The following is a 14,321-nucleotide window of genomic DNA, read 5'->3' as shown; positions in this document are numbered from 1 at the left end:
AGAATGTCATGGAAGAACAAAACACAGTATTTGGGATAGGTGGCAATGCAGGGAGGAAAACAGGCTCTAAATTAGGATTGTGAGGGTAATGGTAGCTAATGTGAACACTAAAATTAAAGCAGGAGAATAACCCATTGTTCGTTTCTGTGCTAACGCATCAAGGCATGACACAGAGCAAAGGTATTTTCAGTAAGTTTGGGAGAATCTAAAAGTTTTCCTTCTTCTTTGGGTTCATTATGTGGAGAGGAGCTGGCTTTTTGGGGTAAAGGGATATAAATGATAGAATATCAATAAGACCTGTGAAAACTTGATAAAAAAAATAAAAATAAAAACAAACAAAGAAAACAACAAAACAAACAAACAAAAAACAATCACAGAATCATCTAGGTTGGAAGAGACCTCCAAGATCACCTAGTCCAACCTCTGACTTAACACTAAGAAGTCCTCCACTAAACCATACCACTAAGCTCTACATCTAACCATCTTTTAAAGACCTCCAGGGATGGTGACTCAACCACTTCCCTGGGCAGCCCATTCCAGTGCCTAACAACCCTTTCAGTAAAGAAGTTCTTCCTAATATCCAACCTAAACCTCCCCTGGTGCAACTTTAGCCCATTCCCCCTCACACTGTTGCCAGGTACATGGGAGAATAGACCAACCCCCATCTTGCTACAGCCTCCTTTAAGGTACCTATAAAGAGCAATAAGGTCGCCCCTGAGCCTCCTCTTCTCCAGGCTCAACGATCCCAGCTGCTCCTCATAAGACTCGTTCTCCAGACCCCTCACCAGCTTCCTTGCCCTTCTCCGGACTGTCTCAAGCACCTCCATGTCCTTCTTGTAGTGAGGGGCCCTAAACTGAACACAGTACTCGAGGTGCGGCCTCACCAGAGCCGAGTACAGGAGGACAATCACCTCCCTAGCCCTGCTGGCCACCCTGCTTCTTATACAAGCCAGGATGCTGTTGGCCTTCTTGGCCACCCGAGCACACTGCTGGCTCATATTCAGCTGACTATCAACCAGTACTCCCAGGTCCTTCTCTACCAGGCAGCTTTCCAACCACTCATCTCCCAGCCTGTAGCTCTGCTTGGGGTTGTTGTGTCCTAGGTGCAGGACCCGGCACTTGGCCTTGTTGAACTTCATACAGTTGGCCTCAGCCCATTGGTCCAGCCTATCCAGATCCTCCTACAGAGCCTTCCTACCCTCAAGCAGATCGACACATGCACCTAACTTGGTGTCATCTGTGAACTTACTGAGGGTGTATTCAATGCCCTCGTCCAGATAATCGATAAAGATATTAAAGAGGACCGGCCCAGCACTGAGCCCTGGGGAACGCCACTAGTGACTGGCCTCCAACTGGACTTGGCTCCATTCACCATGACTCTTTGGGCCCGGCTATCCAGCCAGTTTCTAACCCAACGAAGCGTGCGCCAGTCCAAGCCAAGAGCAGCCAGTTTCTTGAGGAGAATGCTGTGGGAGACGGTGTCAAAAGCCTTGCTGAAGTCAAGGTAGACAACATTCACAGCCTTTTGCCAATCCACCCAGCGTGTCACTTTATCAGTAGAAGGAGATCAGGTTCGTCAAGCAGGACCTGCCTTTAATAAACCTATGCTGACTGGGCCTGATCGCCTGGTTGCCCTGCAAGTGCTGTGTGATGACACTCAAGATAATCTGCTCCATGAGCTTCCCTGGCTCTGTGGTCAAGCTAACAGGCACACACACCCGCACAACAAAAACAAACAAGCAAACAAAAAAACATCCTTCACAGCACTTTTCTGTGTAATGTTAAATGTATGACAGTTATGTGGTATTGAAAAATTTTATTGGGATTCATTCAGCTTGCCCTGTGTAATTCACTTTTGGGTCTTCCCTTCACTGTTAATGCTAATCTCATGCCAAGAAAATGGCTGTACTTACCTGTAAGATGTACGTACACTGTCATTGCTTAAAAACTGAATTACCTTTTATAACTATTCATTTTGGTTCAAAGTTTTCAATGCTTTGAAGGCATATCCTATGTCAGGGAATAAATTAAATATTGAGGTAAAAATATTTCATTATGTAAGCAAAATCCTGAAAGGTTTTGTGTCCAGCCAGTATGTAGGTTCATGTGTAGTTTTTTATTTGAGTATATGTCTGCCTACATAATCCCTTATCTTTTAGTTTACGTATTCCCCTTGTCAAAAGTAAAACCTTATTGAACACTTTTAAATAGTAATGCTTTACACTTGGTAGTAGTGTCTTTCATCCAGGCATCTCATCCTACTTTAGTTATTAATTGATGTTTGATAGTACTGGTATGACATAGAAAATATTATCACCTTTAATAATGGTTAAGCAGAATCACATAGTTAAACACTTGTCTATAGTAGCATTGCCATTCCTGTTTCAGAGGTGTTTATTCTGAGTTATGTCTTCCTGTAAAATCTCAGTAGACTTGAAACGTGTTAGTTTTTGTCTCAATACATCTGCTCGAGGTCAATCCTGAAAGTGTTTGTGTGTTTGTAGGGATGATGGGATGACTGTAATTTGCTATGTTTAGATTAGCAACTATCTGTGCTTTCTGTCCATCATTTTTTTTTAATTTAATTTGAGATTCCTCCCTTGAGTTAACAACTTTTATTGTATGATGCACTTTTTTGAAGTGAGGACGTAGCCAGTAAGTTGCTCAGAAATTGAATCGGTAATTCTCATACTGTTTTTGCTATACTAGTTATAAATAGTCCACAATTCTTTTTTAGGGTAAATGCACAACTGAGTACTGAACCAAACCCTCTCCCCTGTTTCTGAAATGTCTAAAAGATGTCAAGATAGTTTTTGATTTCTTTTCTTTTCCAGCTTAACCCACACTATCCAGAAGGTAATAATGAAGGAAAAGCTTTGGTAAGTTAAATTTACATGTTGCATATAATCTGGGAGATACTGTATCCTTAACCTAATAAAGTCCAACATATGGAAGTCCTTTGTGGCTTTCGCTGTAGTTACATGTCACAACCGCTGGGGTTATCTTCTGTATCCTGTATAGGCTAGTGTGCAATTCAGAACTGTTGTTACAGAAAGTTTTCCATTGTGTAAAGGATGAGATAGGAATCTTATGCAAATTATGCATCAAATTGGCATTAGTTAGAATTCAGTTCTGCTTAGAAACTGCAGACAGTAAGCATATTAATACTTATCAAATCAGGCATGCTACCTTATGACAAAAACACCACCACTCTTCAGCAAGTAAACCAGACAAGCAATTCTGGTTACTTATGTACCAGCATCAATTCAGAGGCTCTGCTAGTGGAGATGAGCCCCCCCAGAGCACGTTTGTCAGTCAAGCATGGCCCTAAATCTGAAGACATGCTGAGACTCTTTTCATTACCAGTATTGAGTACACGTAAGGAGATATTCAGGCACAGGCTTAGGCTGAGCCATGCCAAACTTCAGGAAACTCTCACATGATACCATCACAAGGACCTAAGTTGTCCTTGCTGCAATGCGGATGGGTTGGATGTGAAGACAGATGCTTCCAGGCAGTCTGTAGCTATTACAGGTAAAGGTATTTGTCTGCTTTTACAATGCTAAGAGTGTGCTTGCTAATTCTAACTAATGAGGGAACCTTATTCTTAAACAAATAGTCCAAGAAAGAATCATTCCTCCATCACATTCATGAGATTGCCAGGAAAACACTGAGATCTTCTTAGAAAAAAATCTATTCGATTTATTTCTGTTTGCCTTCTGGCTTTTGTTCTTTTAACAGACATGTTTTCAAGTTTTTCTCTGGATGGGGAAGTTTTTTTTTTTTTTTTTTAAATGAAAACCAAAATTCTTACATAATAATTTGCCTCCAGCACTGCAATTTTAATAAAAATGGAGACTGTTGTAAGAGTTGCTAACATTGGTTTTCTGCCTTATGTGGTATTTGGTATAAATAGTAATATAGCAGTAACAGCTCAGCTGGCCAGAGAAATGAGAACTTTCTCTCATGAAAATATAGGAGTTCCAACAGTTGTTTCTCATTGGTACTGGAATGACATTTGAAGCCCCCAAAACTTTCTGACAGAAGTCGAGATAAGGTCTAGAACATCCACTGAATACGGTGCTTGCTGTAAGTGCTTGGGTTCATGCTCTCATGCTGTGAACAGTGGAGCTGGGTTCTCATACATCTCATCTGCATTAATGTTTTAGTTCACATCATGATGGCACTTCCTTAATTGAATCACCTAATTATTCCCTATTTAAAACACTACGTTTCGCTTTGCGGAGCAATCTCAGAGTGTGTAAACTTGTATTCTGTTGATCAAATTTAAAGGACGCACATCTGGAATGTATCTAATGTGCTCTAGGCTCTCATGGCTGCCTAGCCCAGAAAACTAGGTTAGAGCTAATCTGAATTAAAACATATGAAAAGATGTGTAGGGTAGATGTTAGATCCTCATCACAAAGGGCCCACTTCTACTGTACCATGCTGTAGTAATTTGGATATAATATAGAGTCTGCAATTGCAGCATTTCCAGTTCATCTAAATATTCTCTGGGCTGGGTAATTAGAAGGAACAAGAGTAATATGAACATGAACGTTGAAGGCGACTGCTCTAACAGTTTGGCGTAATCCTCCTGAGCGTTGGTTCCAACCAAAAACCAAGACCAGAGAAATTTGATAAGGCAAATATTTTCTTTGAAAATGTTATCAAAACTGAATGACAATCAAAACTGGTTCTCTGTGGAAATTTTACTTTACACAGTCAGCACTTCATGTGAAAAACATTCTGTGAAAGAACAGCTGATAAATTTTGTTAACACCTCCATATAAATCCAAGCCTACAGGTGCTTTTAGCATGCTAGAAATCCTTTGGATCCTTCTCTCCTTTACAGTCACATTGGAAATACCATGAGTCAGCACTGGCTATTTTAAGTCTTCATCCTGACTTCAAGCAACTTGAGTAGCCAAGCTTCACATCCCTGTGCAGAAACTTATTTTACAATGATGGTGTTTTGAATTGTCCCTCAGAAGTGTGGCAGTCTTACAGTATTTGGAGTTCTTGAAGGGTCGTCTATGTCAGTCTTGTATCCAATATTCATATAACATGGATCACATAAGCTTTTCTTGTACCATGGTTTTCATGTGGCGTTTCTTCAGCCAGGTGATTGCCTGACTCACTGCAAAGGCATCATCTTTTTCATTTTTTGAACAAATTAATTTTGAAGTACTGCCAGTGAAGTAAATCTGCTCTAGAGGGGGGATGGAAGTGGACCTACCCCAGCATAATTTGAAGTTAGAGCCATAGGAAAATGGAGAGGCATACTTGAATATCTTCAGATGAAGGAAGAAACTGAGCCTGCAGTCTGTTTTGATTTTCATTGCTAGTCTGATGGATAAAAGGGTACCAGTTCCTTCTCTGCTGGCTGGGTTTTGAAGGAGGCATAGCCATCTGTGTGTTTTGTGCCAACCTTTAACTATAAATATGTGACAGGGCTTCTTGTGCATGTTCACTGCCCGGTTTACAAGTCTCAATCACAGTTGCTTAGGCAACTGTCAATTTTAGGAAGCAACGATGCAGAAGAATTTTCTATGGTACAGTAGTGGCCATAGGCATCTCATTCTGCTTAAGTCTATCTTTTATGCCTTAAGTGACTAGAAGTCTAAAAGGGTTTTGGCTGCTGAGACCATAAATATTGCTGGAAGTGACTAGGACTTTTGTTCCCAAGCTGTGTTTGGGCTGCAGTTCCTTGCACATTTATGGGCTGCTGCTTGAGATTTCAGCCAAATTGTCTGGTGAAACACTGCTTTGATTTCTGGTAAAATTTAGCCTTGCATTGAGTTGATTAATATTCTTGTATGTGTTTTTCCCACATCTAAATTCCAGAAGATTTTTTTTTTTTTTGTAGCATGAAGACCTTTCTCTGATTTAAAGGCCATGTTGGGTAGGGAAGGGTAAGAGGGACTTCTCCAGCTCTCTAGAAGACTAGGAGATTGTAACGTATAGTGCATCAAAATGCAGTGCTCTGTTATAGTTTCCATTAAATCCCAAATTGGTGTATCTTATGCTGCAAAGTAGTCTATTATTTCCAATCACAGAAATGTACAGCATCTAGAAGAACACCATAAACATTGGGGAAATGATGTCAAGAACAGATGGGAACGTAGCATTTGTTAGCACCTTAGTATTAAAAGGCTATCTTTGGATAGCTATCTTAGCTCCATTCATCTGCAATTTTGGGAGAGAGTGCTAGTCCTAACCAGTTCCAAACTGTTTTTTACTGTTGAGATTTTTCTTAGGATTGAGAGTGGTATGCATTTACTTTTCTTGTAATGAAGTTGGACAGTTTTGCCATGGGTTTCTTGGTCCAATTTGACATACCTTTTGACTTCTTCCTGTCTATATTTATGAATGCCATACAATGTTGTGATTCAATGTTTTCTTTCTTGCTTCCATCCCAAATTATTTTTTCCCAATAAACACTCTAAGTTCTTTTTTTATTTACCTTCCAGCAACTAAGTTTGTTTAATTAAAATTTCATAATGTGTGTCACAGGTGATGCAGTTAAAACAATTAAAATAGGTTTGGGGATTTTTTTTTTTTTTTGAGGCTGAAAAGCAATCTGAAAAACATAAAAATAAAAATAATCAGTTTTAAAATGGCAGTGTCTCTGCTTATATAAAGCCAGCAGTCAGACCACTTGAGAGGCTCTGCACTCATGGGGAGAAGGGGAGACACAGATGCCAGCACATTATTATTATTATTCTGCTGCTGCACACAGGTCTGAATCAGCTCTGAAAACGCATACATTGTTTCTTACAGAATGTCTCTGGCTCTTAACAACAGAATTGCAACGTGATGTCTCTGCTAAAAATGCGATGACTCACAAATGAGTCAACAGCGAAGGTGTCATAGAAGGCTAACTGCTGTGCTGTCTGCCAGGGCTATGTAACATGCAGGAGCAAGGCTGGCCATTAATTTCCTCGACTTTCTTTTCATATAGCATTTTTAAATCATCTAACCTATGGAGTTCTGTTCACATTACTGCTTTGTGAAAATGCTGGTTTGTAAGAGCCTCCTAAACTGGGTTAACATACTGAGATACCACAGTGTACTAGATTTAACAGGCATTTTCAGAACTCTGGTTGCTATTAAGTTTAATTTCTGCTGAAATCTGTAGTGCAGTGTAAGGTATTCATTCAGGAGTAGGGCATTATCCTCGTCTGTCTCTATGCCACAAGAGGTGTCTTTACCAATTGGAATTGTAGATTGGATTTGCATTCTAAAAGGAAAGGTATTCCTGGTCTGACATGTTTTTATATTATTATTTTTTCTCCAGGGTTTTTTTCTTCACTTTTTTTTGCAGGAAGGCCCTTTCATAAACAAAACTCCACGTAAATCTGAAGTTTAGGTATGATACTTAGTTGAGATGAATAATACGGGAGCATGGGGTTGGTTACAATTACTAGCAAATTATATTAAGAGCTGTGAAGAAGGCTCATCTCCAAGGCTACAAGTCCTAAGAAAGACAAGCCTGATTATTTTGCCCCTAATTGCAGTATAGGTTTTGTCACCAATTATGCCCTTCAAATTGCAAACACTGTATGTTTGTGCTGGATTTATTTTAAAGCTTCTTTTTTAAGTAAGTGTGATGCACTGCAAGTCAGTGGTGGTAGCCCAGGAGTTATGACATTTGCTGGTAGCCTGGATCAGTATTGCCACTCTTCACCAAAAGGACTGTTTGTTTTCACTAAGTATATCTCCTCTGAACTCTCAACCTTTGCTTTTCTAACACTAGTCCCTTACCACTGGCTATATGGCAGGGGCATTTTCCCTTATACCCCCTGGCAAAGTCCTGTTGTACATGTGAGTAGTGTACTTCTAGTTGAGTGGATGCTTGGGTTTTGTTAGGCAGAGTAGGCTGCCTCTGCTATCTGCACCATATGGTTTTTAGATGGAAAAAATCATCTCTTTTGGAAGATGAAGGTCCAGATCCTGCCAGGTGGTAGAAAAACGAATCGGCATTTCCCAGATCCTCATGGGTCATTTAACCAGTGAACTACAGAGTGAGGTGATTCCACCATCTTCACTGTGGGCATATATCTAATTTGAATTGCTACAACTTGTGACCAGTTTGTCAGTAGTATGGGACAACCAAAACTATTTTTTTTTTCCTTAATGAATTTACTATTTGGCGGAATTGTTTTACTCACAGTTCTTGCACTTTTTCTCTGTACTCCTAGCAAGTAATTCACCTACTTTTTTTGGAAAAAAGTCTTGGGAGTGCTTTCTTTGGCTGCCACTGACCCTATCATCACCACCATCTCTGAAACTGTTCATTGGCTTCTTCTTCACACTGCTTTGATTTGAATTTTTCTTTCTGTGAGTTCCTTTGCACAACTGTACCTTTTCTTCATTGAATCAGTTTTTGCTGGCTGCATCTGCCTGTATGCTCGTTTCTTACCTGTGCAAATGTCATTGTTTTGTTCTGTTTAGGAATGCAGTGCTTCTTCTGTACTGATCATATTGTCTAATTCATTTGAAATATTCTAATTTTTTCCTCTTCTTTCAACTTCCTTGTATAGACTCATCAGCAAATTTAATAATGGCTAGACTAAATGCAGGTTCTGATGTCTGCTTACTGAATTTAATCTTGAGAAACTTTCTGTGTACGAGCATGTATGTTCTCACACGTGTGCATGCACTCAGATGTAAATTCAGACATAAATTTAAGTCTGTATTTTCATATGTGATGGCTGTATCTCTATCATGCACTCCCTACATGTATTGTTTTCAGAGCTCTCAAGGTCAGGGTCACTTTCCATTACTTTTTTTTTTTCAGTGACTAGCACATGGCACTCATTATGAAGGTTGGGTTGTGAGGTGTCTGAGATCCTAAAATTAAATTATAAAGAGAGTTCTGAGGTTTTTCTGGAGTCCGGTTTGGAATTATTATACAGCTGTTGTGTGGGTCTGATTTTGCTCAGCTAAGCTTTGCATTGCAGTTAGCAGTATTACAGACACTGTCTTTCCCTCTGTTGAGAGGGACTTTTCATTTTATAGACTAGAAACCAGCTCTTGCTCATATGGCAGGTTTGATTTGACAAGTGGCAAGACTGGTTGGCTGGATTTAGGCCTAATGAGCTAACTCCATAGCTCAACAGCATCTATACAATGGCTGGGGAGACTCATGCCTGAGCGAAGTCAGCCCCAAACTGCAGGATGAACCTCCCTGCAGAACTAGTGGTTCATTTGAACTACTTCAGCACAGGAGACCTGCCTTTCACTTTGCTGCGTGTCATAGAAACCTGCACGTGTGTGTATGTGCTCATTCTTAATGGCCTGTTGGGAGTGGTCAGGCATTCGGTAATGAGTGAATATAAAAAAACTTCACAACATGGAACAGAGTATGGTTTCATATTTTGGTCTGTGATTTTTCCTGGAACTCTAGGGAAAAAAAAAATAATTTGAAGTGTCCTGCCTTTTTGCATACCATCCTTTTCAGTTTGGAAATTATAGTAGAGTGGGTAGGTTCTGGGAAAACCTAATTAATTTTGGATGTAAGTTATGGGAAGTATTAGCAATTTTGGATGCTGTTCTAAACTGTCTTGTATTCCTCACTCCTTTACTGATGTCTTGAATTTTAAATAGATTTTCCAGTTTTCCAGTTTGTTTGGAAATTTGGGAAGTAGATTTTTGTTTGATGCTAGACTCTCACTCCTACCTATTAAGCTCTTAAGAGCATTCACCTGTAGTTTGCCTGCCTTCCCACTTTGGATCTTATCCTGAGTTTGTAAAACAAAATATATATGGAAATCACCAATGTTGGTGGACAAAAAATTTTGCTATTTTCTCAATCCTCACATACAGGTTAAGTTTCTATGTGTGATCTTGTTTAGTATTTTTTGGGTCTGGGGTACAAGAGAATGTGAGGACTGCCAGATGAAAGTTTGCTGTTCTGCAAGACACAGGGGATGTTTCTCCTGTCTCAGCAAGCATTCCTCTCAAAAATGAGTGACAATACTCTAATCACTAGATGAACCTAAGTAGAATTTTTGAGACTATTTCTTCCTGTTTTTTTCTTACTGTTTCTCCTTTGAAAAAGTAATGGGATGGAAAGCTGGCATTTTCTAGGCCTGATAATGAAAAAAATTGATGTTTTGGAAGGATTCAAAAAGTGCCTTGAAATGAGATGATAACTAGTTATTTCTTACTTAGATGAGTTTCACTCATCTTTGATTTTGTAGCATAATTGGCAATATGAATAATCAAAGCTTTGCCCTTGATTATCCCTTACAGTTGAGTTTTAATCAAAGTACTAATGCAAACAAACGAAGTACAGTCTAGCCTCTTTGCATTGTTTTTTACATCTCTTCCCTAGAGGTGCACCATAAATCATTGTAATAGTATTTCAGATTTCCAGTGTTTGATTTTCTCTTTTGGCTTTCTTCATTCTTCTTTCCTTCTACTCTCACAATATGTTTTGTGTATGAGAAAGGCTCTGTGCTGTCTGTCTCTTAATTGGTTATTAGTCTCTTGTAATATGTGTAATATGTATATTCCACCCTGGAGGAATAGCTTTTACTTATGCCAGTAATTCTACTTGTTGCTGTGTGGTTATGGGCATAGACTCTGAATTGCTTCTTCAAGCAAAGATAGGTGAGGTTAGGCTTAGAGAAGGTAGCATTTAGAGTCTGTGAAGCCAAGGGGTATGTAGGTAACTTAAGATGAAGATGGCTGCTTAGTGGTGTTGGATCACAGAATTCCCATGGACTTCTAGCAGGTGGGGGGAGGAAGATCACCTTCTTTGATGCACATACCTATTTGGAGACACCAACACAGACATCACACAAAACTTTGTAAATGTCTCTTGAAAGCTAGGCTCCTTTAAAGGTGTGAAATTCTTCCGTTTCTGTGGGCTTGCTCAGACCTGGGTTGGATCCAGCCTCTAATGCATTATCAGCCTGTGCTAAGATTTCTAATGCAATCTATCTAGTGCTTTTTTTCCCACAACACCCCCTTCCAACAACAAGTACGCCTTAATAGGACAGATATTCTGGCTTTTCCTGTGTGGAAGGTGTGCTGCTTTGATTCTGACCATATGGGAGGGGAAAAAAGAAAGAGCAAACTTAAATAAAACAACTGTGAAAATAAGCAAATTGTTCACTTTTTTACTTCCCTCCTCACTTTTTAAAAATCCAATTTTCATTACTTCTCTTCTTTTAACTTGGCCTTTTCCAAACTAGCATTGTATAGCTACATCTGTTGGGAGTGAAAGGTCTATAACTGCTGCAGGTTTTTGAAGTTGTAGGTGTCAAGCAATAATGTATACAGTTCTGCAGTCTCTCTGTAGCTGGTGACCTGCTGTTGTTATAATGACTGTCTGAGACCCCATGTGCCTGGGGCAAAGTGCATCCTTTGTGCTACACACTCCAAAGCCAGTCATGGTACATTCGTGCTAGAATGTACAAAAAAAAAAAATAATAAAAAAATTCACATGTATTACTTGTTACTTGTCCACAAGGTAATTGGAGAACTTATAATGGGCCCTGATGCAAGCAAATAACCCTTGTGCCTAATTAGCAGAGAGACGGCGACCTTCCTGCTTCAAAGAAGAAACGCCAAGCAGGGGAGAAGATTATGTATACTTTGGTCTCTGTGCCACATGGAAATGACATTGCATCTCTCTTTGAACTGGATGCCACCACTCTTCAGAGAGCTGATTGCCTGGTTCCAAGGTAAAAAAAAAACACAAAACAACAACATACACACACACACACAAAAACAAACAAACAAACAAACAAACAAAAAAACCTACATTGACAAGGTTTCTTCCTGGTATTATGCTGGTGAGTAAAGTAGAAAAAAATCAAACACAAGCAAGTATTATCCTTCAGTTAAAATTTGAGGAGTGTTCATGGATAAACAAGAGATGTATAAAACATGATATTGCTGCTGTGACTGGGTAAAATAATTCTAAGGATAGAACAAGTGATGCTTAAAGAGAATCTGTGAAGAGAAAAATAATAGGCTAAATGTTGCATAGGTATATATGAAGACAGAATTGAGTTCTGTGCTCTGTTTGAAAAAACTGCACTGCTAGTATATCTAACTGAATTGTCCACAACAAAATAATGTGTATGGTGACCTGTGCTGCTCTTTCCCTGACAGGTCATAATGCCACTGAACACTTCTAATATTCAAATTAAGCCAGGAAGTGTTTTCTGGATTTTAATTGTGAATATTTGGAATTTCAACTGTGTTGCTTAGCTGAGTTTGGCTAGATAGGTTACAGTGTTGGTTGTGACTGAATGGGCATGCAGACACTTGGGGCTAGTGGTTATGAGGGTGGATTTTAAAGCTGGGTACCTGCAAATGGTGGTAAATACAGCTTTAAAGTGTAAAACTTAGCAGAGCAAGTACCAGATCATTTGCCTACTTGAGTACTCAAAGCCCATCAGCATGGAAGAAAGTGTGTAAGTGAAGACTACAGTGAATATATGAAAGAGTAGAATTCAGAGTAAAAATTGTAATTGATTTCTCAGCTCTGCTTTTTTGATAATACCACAAATTATCATATGGAAAGAATTTAAAAGAATCTCATGTCTGCTCTTTGTTCGCTTGATTTTCAGTTGAGAACTGATACTATAAACGCTTGCTTTCTGGAACAAAGGTTTGCAGATCATAATGGTGAAGCTGTGAAACTATGGTCAGTTTTACTTTCTGGCTTTTGTGCTGTGACAGGTGGAACAGGTTCATTACTCTGCAGAAAAAAATAATAAGAAAATAATTGTTTTTTCTTCTTTAAATGTATTTCTATTCAGATAGGATTTTAAAACACCTTTTTATTTTTATTTTTTCTTTCTGTAAGGAATACTACTCCTAAGCTTATGTAAATATTTAAGAACAGCATTCTGCATAATTCCATGATGCTGTCTTTGCTACAGCTCTATGCTGTAGTTCAGAAAGAAGAGGGAGACAAAGAGAAAAGGTGCTACGGTAACTTTTAGGTCCTCCTCACCCTTTTATTATGAGTGTCTGGTGTGATTCAGACTCTCAAGTCTCATGACATGATCGTTTGTTACACTGAATCCCATCTTGCCTAGTTTAGCTGAGGACTGATCCATCTATCCTGTTGTTTCCTTTGTTCTCCTTTAGGAACTCATATGTCCGACTGAGGCACTTATGCACTAATACTTGGGTTACTAGTACTAGCATTCCAATAGATACCGATGAAGAGAGGCCCGTGATGTTGAAGGTAAATACTAATTTCTTGGGGTTGGAATCCCAACCTCATTACTGAAGTTCTCTGCTGGTCATCTCAACGTATAAAATATGCATAATTGGTAAAGGTGAGACAATTGCTTACCCATATTAAACCAAGCGCTATTGCAGATTGGGACATGCCAAACCAAAGAGGACAAGGAAGCTTTTGCCATTGTGTCAGTTCCTCTGTCCGAGGTCAGAGACTTGGACTTCGCCAATGATGCAAACAAAGTTTTAGCATCAACTGTTAAAAAGCTGGAGAATGGGACAATAACCCAGAATGAAAGGAGGTTAGTGAGTTCTGTTTTTTTCCTTCCTAAATTTGTGTTTGTTTACTTACGGTATCACGGTGTAACAGTAATGGGTACGTTCAAAGAATCACGGAATGGCTGAGGTTGGAAGGGACCTCTGAAGATCATCTAGCCCAACCCCCCTGCTGAGCAAGATCACCTAGAGCACATTGCATAGGATGGCATCCAGTCAGTGTTTGAATGTCTCCAGAGAAGGAGACTCCACAACCTCTCTGGGCAGCCTCTTCCAGTGCTCTGTCACCCTCAGTAAAGAAGTGCCCTGTAATATTTAGACGGAACCTCATGTGCTTCAGTTTATGCCTGTTGCCTCTTGTCCTGTTTCTGGGCACAACTGAAAAGAGATCAGCTCTATCCTCTTGATACCCTTCCCCCAGATACTTATATACATTAATGAGATCTCCCCTCGGTCTTCTCTCTTCCAGGATACAGGCCCAGTTCTCTCAGCCTGTCCTCATACTACAGGTGCTCCAGTCCTCTAATCATCTTCGTAGCCCTCCTCTGGACTCACTCCATTAGTTTTATGTCCCTCTTGTACTGGGGAGCCCAGAACTGGACACAGTACTCTCAGCGTGGCCTCACCAGGCTGAGTAGAAGGGGACATCACTTCCCTTGACCTACTGGTAACACTCTTCTGAATGCACCCCAGGATACCGTTGACTGGCCTTCTTGGCCACAGGGGCACACTACTGGCTCCTGGTCAGCCTGCTGTCCATCAGGACTCCCAGGTCCCTCTCTGCAGAGCTGCAGCAGGTCATCCCACAACCTGTGCTGGTGCTTGGGGTT

General features: G+C 39.9%; 1 protein-coding gene across 3 annotated transcripts in view; it reads left to right on the top strand.

Moving 5' to 3' along the window:
- Positions 1–14,321, top strand: part of ITPR2 (inositol 1,4,5-trisphosphate receptor type 2) — a 269,872-nt gene that overhangs the window by 64,841 nt on the left and 190,710 nt on the right. For 2 of the 3 annotated variants that reach the window (XM_084513428.1, XM_084513430.1), the window contains 4 exons: positions 2,835–2,879; positions 11,545–11,699; positions 13,120–13,219; positions 13,357–13,517. In XM_084513428.1, coding sequence (XP_084369554.1) covers positions 2,835–2,879; positions 11,545–11,699; positions 13,120–13,219; positions 13,357–13,517 — 461 coding nt within the window. The remainder of the gene's footprint in view (positions 1–2,834; positions 2,880–11,544; positions 11,700–13,119; positions 13,220–13,356; positions 13,518–14,321) is intronic. The other variant, XM_084513429.1, reaches the window with a different exon arrangement.

The sequence above is a fragment of the Aythya ferina genome (assembly GCF_964211825.1).
Source record: "Aythya ferina genome assembly, chromosome: 1".
Lineage (NCBI taxonomy): Eukaryota > Metazoa > Chordata > Aves > Anseriformes > Anatidae > Aythya > Aythya ferina.
This window is presented reverse-complemented; position numbering and strand designations above follow the sequence as displayed.